The following is a 13,669-nucleotide window of genomic DNA, read 5'->3' as shown; positions in this document are numbered from 1 at the left end:
AACTTGCCCAAGGCCATTGTCAGTAAATTCTTGTCTCCGTATCCTGTGCACAGACCACTAACTGTGTCATGTTTGCCAGAGGTACACAGAGGAAAAAACAGCTGGTGTCTTATATTCCCCACTTCTCAGTTTGTGGATTAAAACTAGCTAGTAATGGCCATTCTTGAACAATATGAACAACAGAAAAGAAGAACCCAAGCTTAGAAGGTGATGAGTGCCTCCAGGTAGGGGCTGTGTGCTCTCAACTCCCATTGCTTTCAATGCCTCAGAGCCTGTAAGCCCTTAGGCACCTACTAGGGTTTAAGCACATGGGTAGCCCCAGTGACTTCAATGGGACTACTCAGATACTTAAAGTTAAGCACATATGTTTTGGCAGACTAGGGGCCCTTATTTGCCTTTTATCTTTTCAAAATACACCATATAATTCAATGCATTTTCATAATAAAGAACCCTGTCCTGTGGCTGCCTCGTCCATGTAATGCCCACTGATGGCCCTTAAAGGCCATTAATCAGAATAGTGACTGGAGGCAGCACTTGTGTGACGTTTCCGAAGTCAGAACAGGATTTTTCCCCATGAATACATCACGGTATGTAAAACTCTCACAAACACCATGACTATTTCAGCAAATGAAATGATCAGGGACCACAAACAATGTCAAAACAAAAAAGTACAAAAGAATATTTTAATATTATGTAAACATATGAACATGAAAACAATGTAAAATATGTTTTAAAAATCTTGAATAATAATAATAATAATAATAGAAACATGATTTTATCATGTATAAAATTGAATAAAAATGATATTAGGAAATAATAGCAAAATCAATAGTCAAGGGAATTTAGTTTCGCAATAAGTAAATTGAGCACACACACAAACACACTTAGTATACCAAAATTGTAAATCTGTAATAAGATAATGGTAAAAAATAATTCAAGTAAGATACAACTCAAAAAATACTGGCATGAAGGATGGATGTGCTTTCATGAGCTTAATTACTTTTTCTGTGCTAACAAAACAGCCACTGATCTCACAGTTTAATTGACAAGATCCAAATCTTCAAACCTGCTGAAAGTTGTCCATTTGTCACTTGAACGATTTCCTCTGCTCCAGCAGTTACCTAAAAATGAAAATGCTCTCCTTAGTTATATCTTACTATTATTTGTATTAGAAAGTGCTCATAGGCACGAATCAGGATCTAGCCCCTTTATGCTACGTATTACACACACATATATTACTGCACTGAAAAGCTGATCAGGTATTCCCAAACACTGCACAACATTAACGAAGAAGGGTCTGCTAATGAATCAGTGTGAAGATGATCCTTCCCCTCCCCCCCCCCCCCGCCACCTTCCCAAATAAGCATGAATTTAGTCCTTGTGAAAGATTCTGGCCTGGTCCTCTGTTAATCACAGAACGGCCTGTAGCAGTACAAGCTTCTCCAAACTAGACTGCTAATGTGGTTGAACCTTAGGTACATCCATTGGACTACAATGGTAAAGTTAATTTTCCTACCCTTCTCCTCTATTAAGAACGGCACTAACGTCATTACACATAAGCCACATTCAAATGTGTTGCTCAACTTTTGGTCAGTATTGACCTGGAGCTAAACCTATGACTGGATCTATATACCATTACCAATCTCTTAGCCAGCTAGTACTCTGGGTGAAGACACTGACTGACTGGCTCAGTGGAAACTTTTGGGCCAAAAGCATTGCTGTGTAATTCCATTGCTCTCAATGGAGATATGTTGGGGATAAATCAATACATTGAATCAATATGTTTATCTGACAATGTCTCCTATAATACAAAATCTCAGGGAGAAAATATGAACACACACAGACACACACACACACACCCCTGTACATATTTTATCATCACTCTCAGCTACAAATATACAAAATGTTAAAAAGTCCTTTTAAGATTCATATTTTCAGACTAGTTTTTATATCTTACATGGTTTTCATTAAAATATCTGCTGTTTATATGTGCACATCCTGTTCTTTGCAGAAATCCTGATGTGAGATATACAATTATCAATGAACCCTATAAGGACAAAAAACCTCAATGACCTTGCTTGGAAGTTTCCTTTTTCCCAATCATCCATGTGAATCATTTACTCTCAGGGCACAGAGAATCTTTTTATTGTTGTTGCAACACTTGTAGTCATTTATTTTGGATGGTGTACAGCTCTGAAACAAATCTAAAGCTCATGAAGATCCTGTACTTTGAATCTGTGAGCTGTAATATTCAGAATTGCATCATCGTTTTCGATCTTTAAAAGAAGGCAGCATCACCGCAGGCCTGCAGCTGTGCACTGTGCCCCTGTCTCATGAACATGGAGGCAAAGCCCAGACTTGCATTGCACCTGCAAGTTCTCTAATCTTGCTCTAATAGTACTGACTAAGCAGTGTGGTTAGAAGAGCTGGGTAACGTCTCGAAGACAGCTTGTTTACTGAAAATAAGGTTCTTTTTAAACTGCAACCATATGTAAGCATTTTAATTAAGCTGTAAAACTTCAATAGCTGAGACCCACAGGTGTGAAATGGTACAAATTGATGAGAAGATACTCATTTACCTTCTGGTGTGGTACACATTCAGTTCTTCTTGTAGGACAGATGCTCTCTTCTGCAGAAAGTTTACCTACAAAATACATCCCATATGAAAGTGGTGTATAAAATCTTAATGAATCAATTGGTACTTATTTCACGGAGACTGACTTTACTGTCTAAAGCCCAGTTTACACTAGAGAAACCTCAATTGCACCTTAGTCGTGAGCTGGATTTAAGCATGATGTTTGACTGAAAGTTGCTAGTGTGGTTTCCCTGGCCTGTGTACCCACAGCATTAATCCTGCACCCTACCCACTCAGTCAGGAGCCAAGGCAGCTACGAAAACTTTTTGGACTCAGAGCTATACTGAGAAGCTGAGTTCTAATCCCAGCTCTGACGCTAAGTCAGTTCACTTCTCTACCTCAGTTTCCTCATCTGAAATATGGTGAAAACAGTATTCCACTTTCTCACAGGGTGTGTGAGAGAATTAATGCTTATATTATGTAGCACTACCATGTTAGAATAGCTTACAAAGAGCTCATGGGGGTGTGCAGTGAACAATTGTGGCAATGCATTTTAAACTTTACTAAAGTTTTAGAAAACTTTGCTGAGCAGTGAATATTTGTTCATTTTTAACAGTTCTTGGTCCGTCACCCCCCAGGAACAATTAATAATCCTGACAGGTGCAAGGATTCCACTGCCGTTCTCCTCTGATGTTTTCAAACTGGAATTTCAACAATTTTCAAAGACGAGGACACCTGTGCTTCAGAAGAGAACCCTGCTTACTGAATGGTTTGTGACTACCATATATTGCTGCAAACAAAGCCGGCAGCTACGTGTTTCTGCGTTAACACCCAGTTTTAGGAGTCTGGAGTTACTTTTAGTCCTTTGAAATCCTGCTGATCCAAAAGAAGCCCTGCAGGGGTATATCAGTTTCAATTTTAAAAAACAAAACTCACTGTAAGGTGAATTATTCTTATATCTGTCCCAATGGAATGCTTCCTACCAGACAAAGTTAACAGTAAACCATACTTTTAAATGGCCTTTTACTATCAACTGGAAATAGATCATCCTGGTAGATCCTTAACCCTTTATTGGTCTGCAGTGACTTTAATCAGAATAAATATCACTACCACTGGACATTCCTATACATGTAATAAATAAATATCTGCCATCATAACTATTAACTTGTGTCACCTTTAGCATGTGGGAATATAAAGCTCTCTCTTTTGGAAATTTCGTATTTCTGTTAAAGACAGACATTGCTAAGGGAAATTTCCATGCATAGCAAAAAATGTTACAAACTAACCTTTATGCATTATAAACAGAGAATGTAAGTAAATTAAACTAACAACCATTTCCAGGGAGAGAGATGGACATGGAGAGTGTGTATATCTATATCAGCTTGTAAGTGTTTCTTGGAAATTGATGTGGGTCTATTTAATATCTTATGTACCAAAAAATATGAATCAGTTTCATGATTTTAAGTAACGACCTCATTTCAAACAATATTTTACCAAATAAATCCGAGCCAAAAAAACATTGACTTCTGCACGAAAAAACTAACGCTCTTAACATCTCAGATACCAGTTTAACCTTTCATTCCCCTCTCTCCCCCCAAAACCTTTGGCATTTCATGAACATATGGCATGTCTTGGCATTTCAAATGATTCTACGTGGATCATGAATGGCTCCTGAAGGATTCTGTTCCCCAGAGTGGAGTTTGTACATCACATCACCACAATACATAGCATACATTTATAATATCAAAGAAATGTAAGGCGGAAAGGATCTAGAAGTCATCTCGTCCACCCCTCACGCTTAAGACAGGATCTAATATACCTATCATGATTTAGTTGGTCCTGCTTTGAGCAGGGGGTTGGACTAGATGACCTCCTGAGGTCCCTTCCAACCCTGATATTCTATGATTCTATGACCATCCCAGACAGTTGTTTGTCTAACCTACTCTTAAAAACCTCCAAGATTTGGGATCCACAATCTCCCTTTGTACCTTATTCCAGTACTTAGGATCTTTTTCTTAATATCCAACCTAAATCTCCCTTGCTGCAGATTAAGCCCACTACTTCTTGTCCTACCTTCAGTGGACATGGAGAACAATTGATCACAGTCTTCTTTATAACAACCCTTAACATATTTGAAGACTTATCTGGTCCCCCCCTCAGTCTTCTTTTCTCAAGACTAAATGTGCCCAGTTTTTTAAATCTCTCCTCAAAGGTCAGGTTTTCTAAACCTTTAATTATTTTTGTTGCTCTCCTCTGGACTCTCTCCAGTTTGTCCACCTGTTTCGTAAAGTACGGCACCCAGTATTGGATACTATTCCAGCTGAGGCCTCACCAGTGCCTAGTAGAGTGGAACAATTACCTCCCATGTCTTACATACAACATTCCTATGAATACAGCCCAGAATATTAGCCTTATTTGCAACTGCATTACATCAGTGACTCATATTCAATTTGTCATTCACTATAGCCCCCAAGTCCTTTTCAGCAGTACTATTTTCTACCCAGCTATTGTGCATTTTCCTTCCTAAATGCAGTATTTTGCACTTGTCTTTATTGAATGTCATCTTGTTTAATTTGTTAAGTTAATTTTGAAATCTAATCCTGTTCTCCAAAGTGCTAGCAACCTCTCCCATCTTGGTGTCATCCACAAATTTCATATGTATACTCTCCACTCCATTAACCAAGTCATTAATGAAAATATTTAATTCTACCGGACCCAGGATTGACCCCTGCGGGACTGCACTAGATACACCTTCCCCTTTAGACAGCGAACCATGGTTAATTACTCTGATTATGGTCTTTCAACCAGTTCTGGAACACTCCGTATAGTCATTTCATCTAGATCACATTTCTCTTATTTGCTTATGAAAATGTCACGTGGGGCTGTGTCAAAAGCCTTACTAAAATCAAGATATATCACATCTACTGCTTCCAAACTATCCACTAGGCCAGTAGCCCTACCAAAGGGGTACGTTTTTTTTTAAACATAATCAGTCACTGATTTAAGAAAGTGACATTTAACAATTTGTCTTCATCTTTACTATTCTTACTTCTAGTGCTGCCATTCAATTAATGTACAGTTTCATAGATTTTAAGACAAGAAGGAACCATCTCGTTTTATCTAACACAACATAGATCATAGGATTCCCTGAGTGAATTCCTGCTTAAAATCCAAACTAAAATGTTGTGTGTACCAAATCAAATGTCTTCGTCAATATATTATATCAACACTATTACCTTTATCAACCAAACTTGGAATTAATACAATGGGCTTTTGAGGCAGTACCTGAAAAACCAAAGGGCTGCTTTATTATGCAGGCTGCAAAGGAAACAAAGATTCCACCAGTGCATGTTGAACACAGCTTCTTCTGAAAAAACACTGATAATAGACAGTTGCTAAGCAGTCTAACCAGTTGCTGTCTTCAGCAGCATATTCTTGAGAAAAAAAGGTAACAGTTGCAACATCACTGCTGACTTTATTTTCTACTTTCAGCAGGCATTTGAGGTAAATCGCTTGGCTCAAGAGAGATGACTCTTTACCTAGCGAGATGAGGGAGCTGGGGAGAGGGGGATCCTAGAAGAAAGGTGATGGTGTGATAAGCACTGGACTCTTGCCAGTTTATCACTGACCTCAATCCAATATTGCCAAATTTAATGCATTCATAGTTTCCTTTATAAAAGAGATGAGTGTTATTTAAACCCTAGAATTGGAGACAATTGAGTGCTGATATCTTACCTGAGATTTTAAAGATGCAATGGTGTCTTCGAGTTCCTTTCTCAAAGATGCTGGCATCAGACCTTTGAGTTTGGTTTCATATTCTTGTCGTATGTATGTCACCTGAAATTGAATAAAGAGATTTAAATGACTCATAACCAATTTGGGGGGCAGGAGAGAATCTTCACAGTCAGCTTCTTCTTAGAGCAGTGTTTCCCAATTTGGAGGCCAGAACAAGACTAATTTGGAGGTTGGGGGCAAGGGAGGATCAGTATGGATGAAGAAAGCTGTAAGAATGCAGATCCACCCACCACCATCGCACACAGACACTGCAAGCATGCTCCCACCTTTGCAGGTAAAGCGGTAGGCAGCTCCTTAATGTCACCCACCTTCCCTCTCTGCTCCTGCTGTGCCCTTTATGCAACCAGCTGTAGTTCTCATTACTCATCTCAGCTTTGTATGGCACTAGTTACCATCCCCAGGGCCATGCAGAATTCTGGTGAGTGGGAGAATAGGAAGCAGGTTCTGCTGTACTGGCGGATGGGTGGGTGGGGAGCAAGGAGAGGAAAACGTGTTCTCCAAAACATGTAAAAGAGCAAAAGAGGATGAAGAAGAAAACAAGAAGACAGAAAAGAAAAGAAGAAGGAAAATGAGGGAAGCTAGAAAAAGAGTGAGGAGAAAATGGGCAGGAAAAGGAGACACGGTAGGGGCTCTGTTAAGACATGGTGTGAGAGGAGAAAGGAAGGGCCATGCGGCTATCTCCCTCTAATCCGTCCATGGGAAGCTTTAATGAAAGCAAGGCTGGGGACTGGGCAGAGGGCCTGATGCAGTAGCCACTGAAGTCAATGGGAGCCTTCCTGTTGACTTCAATGGGCGTTAGCTCAGGCCCACAGGCATTGCTTGTGTCTCACTCCTAATATACGAGACAAAATAACTCTGTATCCAGAATTTTTTTCAAAACGCTTTGAAGTTAAGAAGTTTTGTAAGGAGGAACATTTTGTGTCCATGGATGTAACTAAATTTTATTTACAGCTTGGCATTTCTTGGACTTCATTCAAGGACTATTATTGCCCTCCAGCTAAATGATGCAGTCAGAATAGTTTAATGGCTTGTCAATCCCCATCTAGATATTTTGAGCATCTTGTCTTACTTATTATTACACGGAAAATTTGCAAGACATTCCTTGCCCTCTTCACAGCTCATTTTTCAGTCAAATTCACTGCAGCAGAGTAAAAATTGTTGATCTACTATTTTTCTAACTAAACTCTAAAAGTATTAACTTGAGTAGGACCAAAACCTGTCTCTTGAAATGATTATTCTCTTTTAAAATAATTTCTAAGCACATTATCTGACACTACAGCAATCTCCATATGCTTTTGCTTTCTGCTTGACCTTTCCCTTTTGGCTGCAATGAATTCAAGACCCTGTTGGAGATTCAAATGCTCAAAGAGATTTCTAAAATGTTTGGACTTGGAATGACTCTGTGAGCACCTTCAAAAGACCAATGTGTGATCTCCTTATACATGGTTATGGGTATATATCAAGGAAATATTACCACCCTAGCAGCTCATCCCTGTATATGCTTAAAAATATCACTAGAAAGTTATGTCTCCATTCTAACTATATAGCGAATCATGAATTGATTGATTTTTGTCTACCTAAATGATCACCAGTCACTGAGGGATGGATTCAATACCCATTGGAGTCAATGGAAGGACTCCTTATTGGCTTCGGTGGGCATTATATCAGGCCCTTTAAATATGAAAAGGGTGTGTAACTCCCAAAAAGAAATAGCTGCAAGAGTGAAAAAAAATATTTTTAAACTTTCAAAAAGAAGGTGTGATAAATAAAGGCTGAAGTAAAGGAGTTCTGTACTATTTCGTTTGGGGTTTCTGACATAGATATGCATTGCTACCATGGCATCTTTGGAACCTACCAGCAGTGCCCATATCTGTATGTCATATGCACTTCAGGACTAATTTATACACGTTAAGGAAAGAGTATAACCAGCTGCAGTCATCATTTTCTAATTATTTTTATACTTAATTTCCCCCTCCTTTTAATTAGTATTTTAAACAATCCCCCACCTAAAACTGACTGGGAAAGGGCATTTCTAGAGGCTTGGTTGTAAGCAAAGCATGCAGGAGATCCATGAGACTCATGTCTCTCATTGCCTAGGCTATGCTGCGCTGGTGCATTGTTTATATAATACTCTTGAGTCTCAGGGGAGTTTGGGTGATTATTGTTTTATCAAACAGTTCTGGAGCATTCGTACTTAAAGGCCATGCAACTGGATGGAGGTTTAAAGCAAGATGTCTTTGCAGATGTCTACAGTAAGGAGAAAAGTTTCAGGTGAATATAAATAATCACAGAACCATAGAACTGGAAGGGACCTCGAGAGGTCATCCAGCCCAGTCCCCTGCATTCGTGGCAGGACTAAATATTATCTAGCTCGTCCCTGCCAGATGTTTGTCCAACCTACTCTTAAAAATCTCCAATGACGGAGATTCCACAACCTCCCTAGGCAATTTATTCCAGTGCTTAACCACCCTGACAGTTAGCAACTTTTTCCTAATGTCTAACCTGAACTGCCCTTGCTGCAATTTAAGCCCATTGCTTCTTGTCCTATCCTCAGAGATTAAGAAAAACAATTTTTCTTCTCTTCCTTGTAACAACCTTTTACGTACTTTAAAACTGTTATCATGTCCCTTCTCAGTCTTCTCTTTTCAAGACTAAACAAACCCATTTTTTTCAATCTTCCCTCAGAGGTCACGTTTTCTAGACCTTTAATCATTTTTGTCGCTCTTCTCTGGACTCTCTCCAATTTGTCCACATCCTTCCTGAAATGTGGCACCCAGAATTGGACACAATACTCCAGTTGAGGGCTAATCAGTGCAGAGTAGAGTGGAAGAATTACTTCTCGTGTCTTGCTTACAACACTCCCGCTAATATATCCCAGAAGGACGTTCACTTTTTTTGCAACACCATTTCACTGTTGACTCAGAGAATCTTGTTTGAAGTGTGTGTGTGTGTGTGTGTGTGTGTGTGTGTGTGTGTGAGAGAGATTTGTATTCTTTTAAAAATAAAATAACTTAGATACACTTATGCTATTATTTGTGTGAGTCTTTAAACATTATGAGGTATGTACTTTGCCAGGATAAATATTCTTTGAGCCAAGAGCTCATTTAGGGTGGAGTTCTGGATGCAGCAGAACATGCATATTTGTGTTCATTTAACATGTGTTATACATGTTCTTGGTGAGAGAGGAGAAGAAACAGACAGCTAGAACTGCTAAAAAATTTTTTTGTGTGTGGAAGTTAAGAAAAAATAAAAGCTATATTTCACCAATCAGGCAGATTGTGCTGGAGAGCTTTTCTGAGCTCATATCTAAAGATAATACAATAACGGTGAAATTCACATTCACATTACAAGCATGCACAAAGCTTGTAAAATTGGGGCTGCAAGGTCCAGGGAAAAGAATCCCATTGCCCCCACTCTGCAAACAAGCAGTGGGATGCCTGTCGAGTCTTTCTGTTACCATCATTTCAGCCTATGAGAATAGTGGCTGCAGAACCTCTATGTCTTTCATGTGAAAATTCCTGGTCACTAGATCCATGCAAGTGTGGCTAACCAGTTCTATTGCAAATAGCCCTTTGCCACACTTGCATATTCCGAGATACCCTTCCATTGTGTGCAGGCCCCATTGCAGTGTCCCGTTCCCATCTGCATTGCCACACCATAGATATATTGTGTTGTGACTGGTCTTGCTCTAGCCCACCATGGGGTAAATTTCACCGTACTGATTGCTGGCAGCACTTAGGGCTAAAACCAGCATCACCTCTGCAGCCAAACCAGCCATTCAGTCAATGGGAGTTTTAGATGTGTAAAGAAGGGTGGATCAGGCCCCTTAATATGTATTCTTCCTGTGCAATTTTTGGAAGTCAAGTAAGTTTTATTCCAAATATGTGTAATGAAAACTTCAGGTAAGATATGGCTTTGTGAGTGCACTAATTATGGTCAAATTCTGCGACAGGCCTCTTCCAACCTGGTTATTTTTTACCAGTATAATTTTCAAGTGCAACCTAACTGCATGTTTTCACAAAACTCTTGTACACTTTTCACACTGTAATCCAGCAAATGCTGAAGAGAGCTGTTCCCTTTTGAGGAAGATAATTCTTGGAAAGTCACAAAGAAATAAGTACCATGCTTTGGAATCCAGATACACATTACTAAGTTGGCTGGAAGGAAATTCTTGAGTACTATTTAAAAAAAAGAGAGAGAGAGACAAAGCAAGAAACAATCCCTGGTAGCTGAACGATTGCTTGGGGCTGATTCTTAGAATGATTTCTTTCTGAACTTCAGTGAGAAGGTGCAGGCACCATTTTGCAGTGAAAACTGATCTGCAAAATACTAGACCCTAATATCATGGTGAAGAGGATCACCCTATAAATTCATCGCTAAGATAGTTTGTTGAAAGTATATTACTTTCAACTATATTCATTAATAATTGCACAATGGGATGAAAATAAGATCCCAGATGTTTCCTATCACACTGTGCTAAACAACATGCTAATAGTTGTTGGCTGAAGTTACTAACAAGATTTACTGACCCAAGAGATTTAAATAGATCATAGTGAAAGTCTAAATTACTTCTTCATAACTAGCACACAACATATAGCTGGGTATGGTATACTAATTTTGATGGGGAGGGGTTCTATATTTTTAACATTTATTTTAGACCAAGGAAAACTATAACTGAAGAGTGTTTTTGTTTGGTTTGGATTTTTGTCCCTAAAGACTTGTTTGTTCTTTTATTGACTTGAGTCGCCTACCTAGGACCCACCAAAGCTCTATATCCTTAAGAGATGTTTTAAATTGCAATTCTTCATCCCTCAGGAGGGCTTTAGTCTGTTGGATGGGCTAGCTCTGTTTTATTTGGTGTTGTGTTAGGTTTTCTTCAGCCAGGAGAAAGCCTTTTTTCTTGTTCATTTTGATGAGCTGATTTACTCCAGCAACCCCCAGGAAAGGTTTTATAGGTTTTAATACAAGTTGTCACACTAATTTTTTGTTTACTCAAGTATGTGGATGGCATATGTGGTTTGAAATTCTACATTAATCATCTTTGATGTCAACAGAAGCAATTAAAAGCTGTATTTGCCACAGATAGATAAAGTAACCTTTGGTTGGCCACACAAGTTAGGAAAAATGTAAGAGCTGAACCATCCCCACACACTCCAACATGAAATATAGGAAATGCTGAACTGCATGGCATAAAATGATGTATTGTCATAATGAGTCAATACAAATCTCACAGGAGATAGACGTTTCGTTTGGCTGTGTATGTGAATTATCCAAAACTAAGCCCTTCATCCTATTCCAAACCCAGCAACTCTTCTTCTGCCCCATGGGACTGCCCACCTCCAACAGGTGACATCGAGCTCTTCAGTATCTAAGTATTATTATTACAACGCAGCCCCAATTTGCAAAATCCTGGATATGTGAAACTCACGATTAATCAAAGATTGGCCACCTCCTCCCTGGCTGCAGTGACTGATTCTCTGCTCCTGCCGGGAACAAGTTCTTAGGGAAACAAGGCTGCTGTGATTCTCAGCTGGCCTTGGGGAAGCCTGCCAACTCTCTACAATCAGAGGAACCCAATTATCCACATGCCCAATTTCATTATGGTTTCAGGTGTCCTCCGACTCCAGAAAGATCTTAATAGAATCTGGGGTCGATTGCAGATGACCGTCCCAAATTGCTTGTCTTGGACCTCCAAATTCTGGGCTACCCAAGGCACTTTTTGACCCAGAGCCAGACCTGATTCACAATGTACTAGAATACAAACTTTCTTTCCTTTTTGGTTCACATACTCTCCCTATTACAGGGATAGGAGGTTGGAGTTACTACCCTCACTGTGAAATGCATGCTGACATGTGGTTCCTACAGATTTAAAGAAACACAACAATTTCATTTGACTACACTATTCTTAAATTTTCATTAGTAATAAGCATTAAAATTGCATAAATTCAATTCAACTGAAAATTGTAGAGTAATATCAGCCACTCATGTTCTTTTGTCAAATATGCACCATGTTGTTCTATGACAGTAAAATAAATTCAGCTACAGACCTACCCTACTCTCACAATTTCAATAAAGCATATGGTGGTGGCATATCCAACCTTTGTGTTTTTCTCTCTTTAGCTAGTAAGCCATTTGAGAGTCCAAAACGTCTTTTGCCTTGCTGTTTTACTAACCCTTAAGGACCACCAGTTATGCTGTGCTGCTCAATTCACAATCTTAGCTTTCTGTTCTAAATCAGTTTCTTTCAACCTGCATCCAAGAGACCTTATTACTTCAGCGGCTTGTATTTCAATATCTTTCTGTTCTTACCCCAGATCTCCCACCTGGAAAATCCTCTGTTTGTAGTTAAGCACTAAAGGTCTATATAATTCATAACGGCAAAGGAAGAGAAGCTAGGCAAAACTTTAAAAAACAGCGGGCTGCATATGACAAGAACAGCATTCTTGAGATTACATGAGCTGGATAGGAATAAAAGCTTTCACTGTCAACACCACAGAATAACAAGGAATGCTGTGGTTAACAAACTCCCTCCTCTGCCCCCGCCTCCAGTAGGGGGCTTCCACTGTCTCTGTTGGAATGTTCATGGTCCCCAATTCCTTAACCCCTTATCCAAAGGACTTTCACTGCTGGTGGAGGACTGTTGCCTTCAGCTCACATCCATGTTGTTCCACAAACTGGCTAGAGAAGTCACTGTTACGTGTAAGGGGGAGGCCTCAACAGTGCTTCCAACACTGATCTGGGGAGCGGACAAATAGAAATCGAAATTAGCTCATTGTCAGTGCTACTAACAGGCACCACTGGCCCAGCCCTACAAACAAACACCATTAATTCCTGGTTTTGTTAATAGCAGAGAATTTCTGAAACATTATCAAGATAATTACATCTGAAATGCAGGTTGAATAAGATTCTCTGACACCACCACTGGAATTTATTCATGTATTACAGCTTTGCCTTCCATCTGCTTTACCTGCTGCATAGTCCTTTCCAGTGTGGAACGATTCAATGGTTTAAGGCAGTGGTCCCCAATGCGGTGCCCGCGGGCGCCATGGTGCCCACCGGGGCATTTATGTGCACCTGCCTAGTGCCCAGCAAGGGAGAGAAGCTGCGGCCCCTCGCCTACTGGGGACAGAGAACTCAGGCTGCGGGCGCCAGTGTTCTCGGTCCCTGGCAGACGCGGGGCCGGGGCTTAAGCAGGAGAGAAGCTGCGGCCCTGTGCCTGCCAGGGACAGAGAACTCCAGGGCTGCGGGCACTGGTGTTCTCGGTCCCTGGCAGACGCGGGGCCGGGGCTTAAGCAGGAG

General features: G+C 40.0%; 1 protein-coding gene across 5 annotated transcripts in view; it reads right to left on the bottom strand.

Annotated features, from left to right (window-relative positions):
• Nucleotides 1–669: 669 nt before the first annotated feature.
• Nucleotides 670–13,669, bottom strand: part of CEP112 (centrosomal protein 112) — a 288,186-nt gene continuing 275,186 nt past the window's right edge. For 4 of the 5 annotated variants that reach the window (XM_065563656.1, XM_065563660.1, XM_065563659.1 and 1 more), the window contains 3 exons: nucleotides 6,311–6,412; nucleotides 2,580–2,644; nucleotides 982–1,121 (listed from right to left, as the gene is read on the bottom strand). In XM_065563656.1, the coding sequence (XP_065419728.1) occupies nucleotides 1,118–1,121; nucleotides 2,580–2,644; nucleotides 6,311–6,412 (171 nt within the window). In that variant the 3' untranslated portion in view covers nucleotides 982–1,117. Of the gene's footprint in view, nucleotides 1,122–2,579; nucleotides 2,645–6,310; nucleotides 6,413–13,669 lie in introns of all 5 variants that reach the window. The other variant, XM_065563658.1, reaches the window with a different exon arrangement.

This window comes from Chrysemys picta, chromosome 12, assembly GCF_011386835.1.
Source record: "Chrysemys picta bellii isolate R12L10 chromosome 12, ASM1138683v2, whole genome shotgun sequence".
Classification (NCBI taxonomy): domain Eukaryota; kingdom Metazoa; phylum Chordata; order Testudines; family Emydidae; genus Chrysemys; species Chrysemys picta.
The sequence above is the reverse complement of the archived record's forward strand: the minus strand, read 5'-3'. Positions and strand labels throughout refer to the sequence as shown.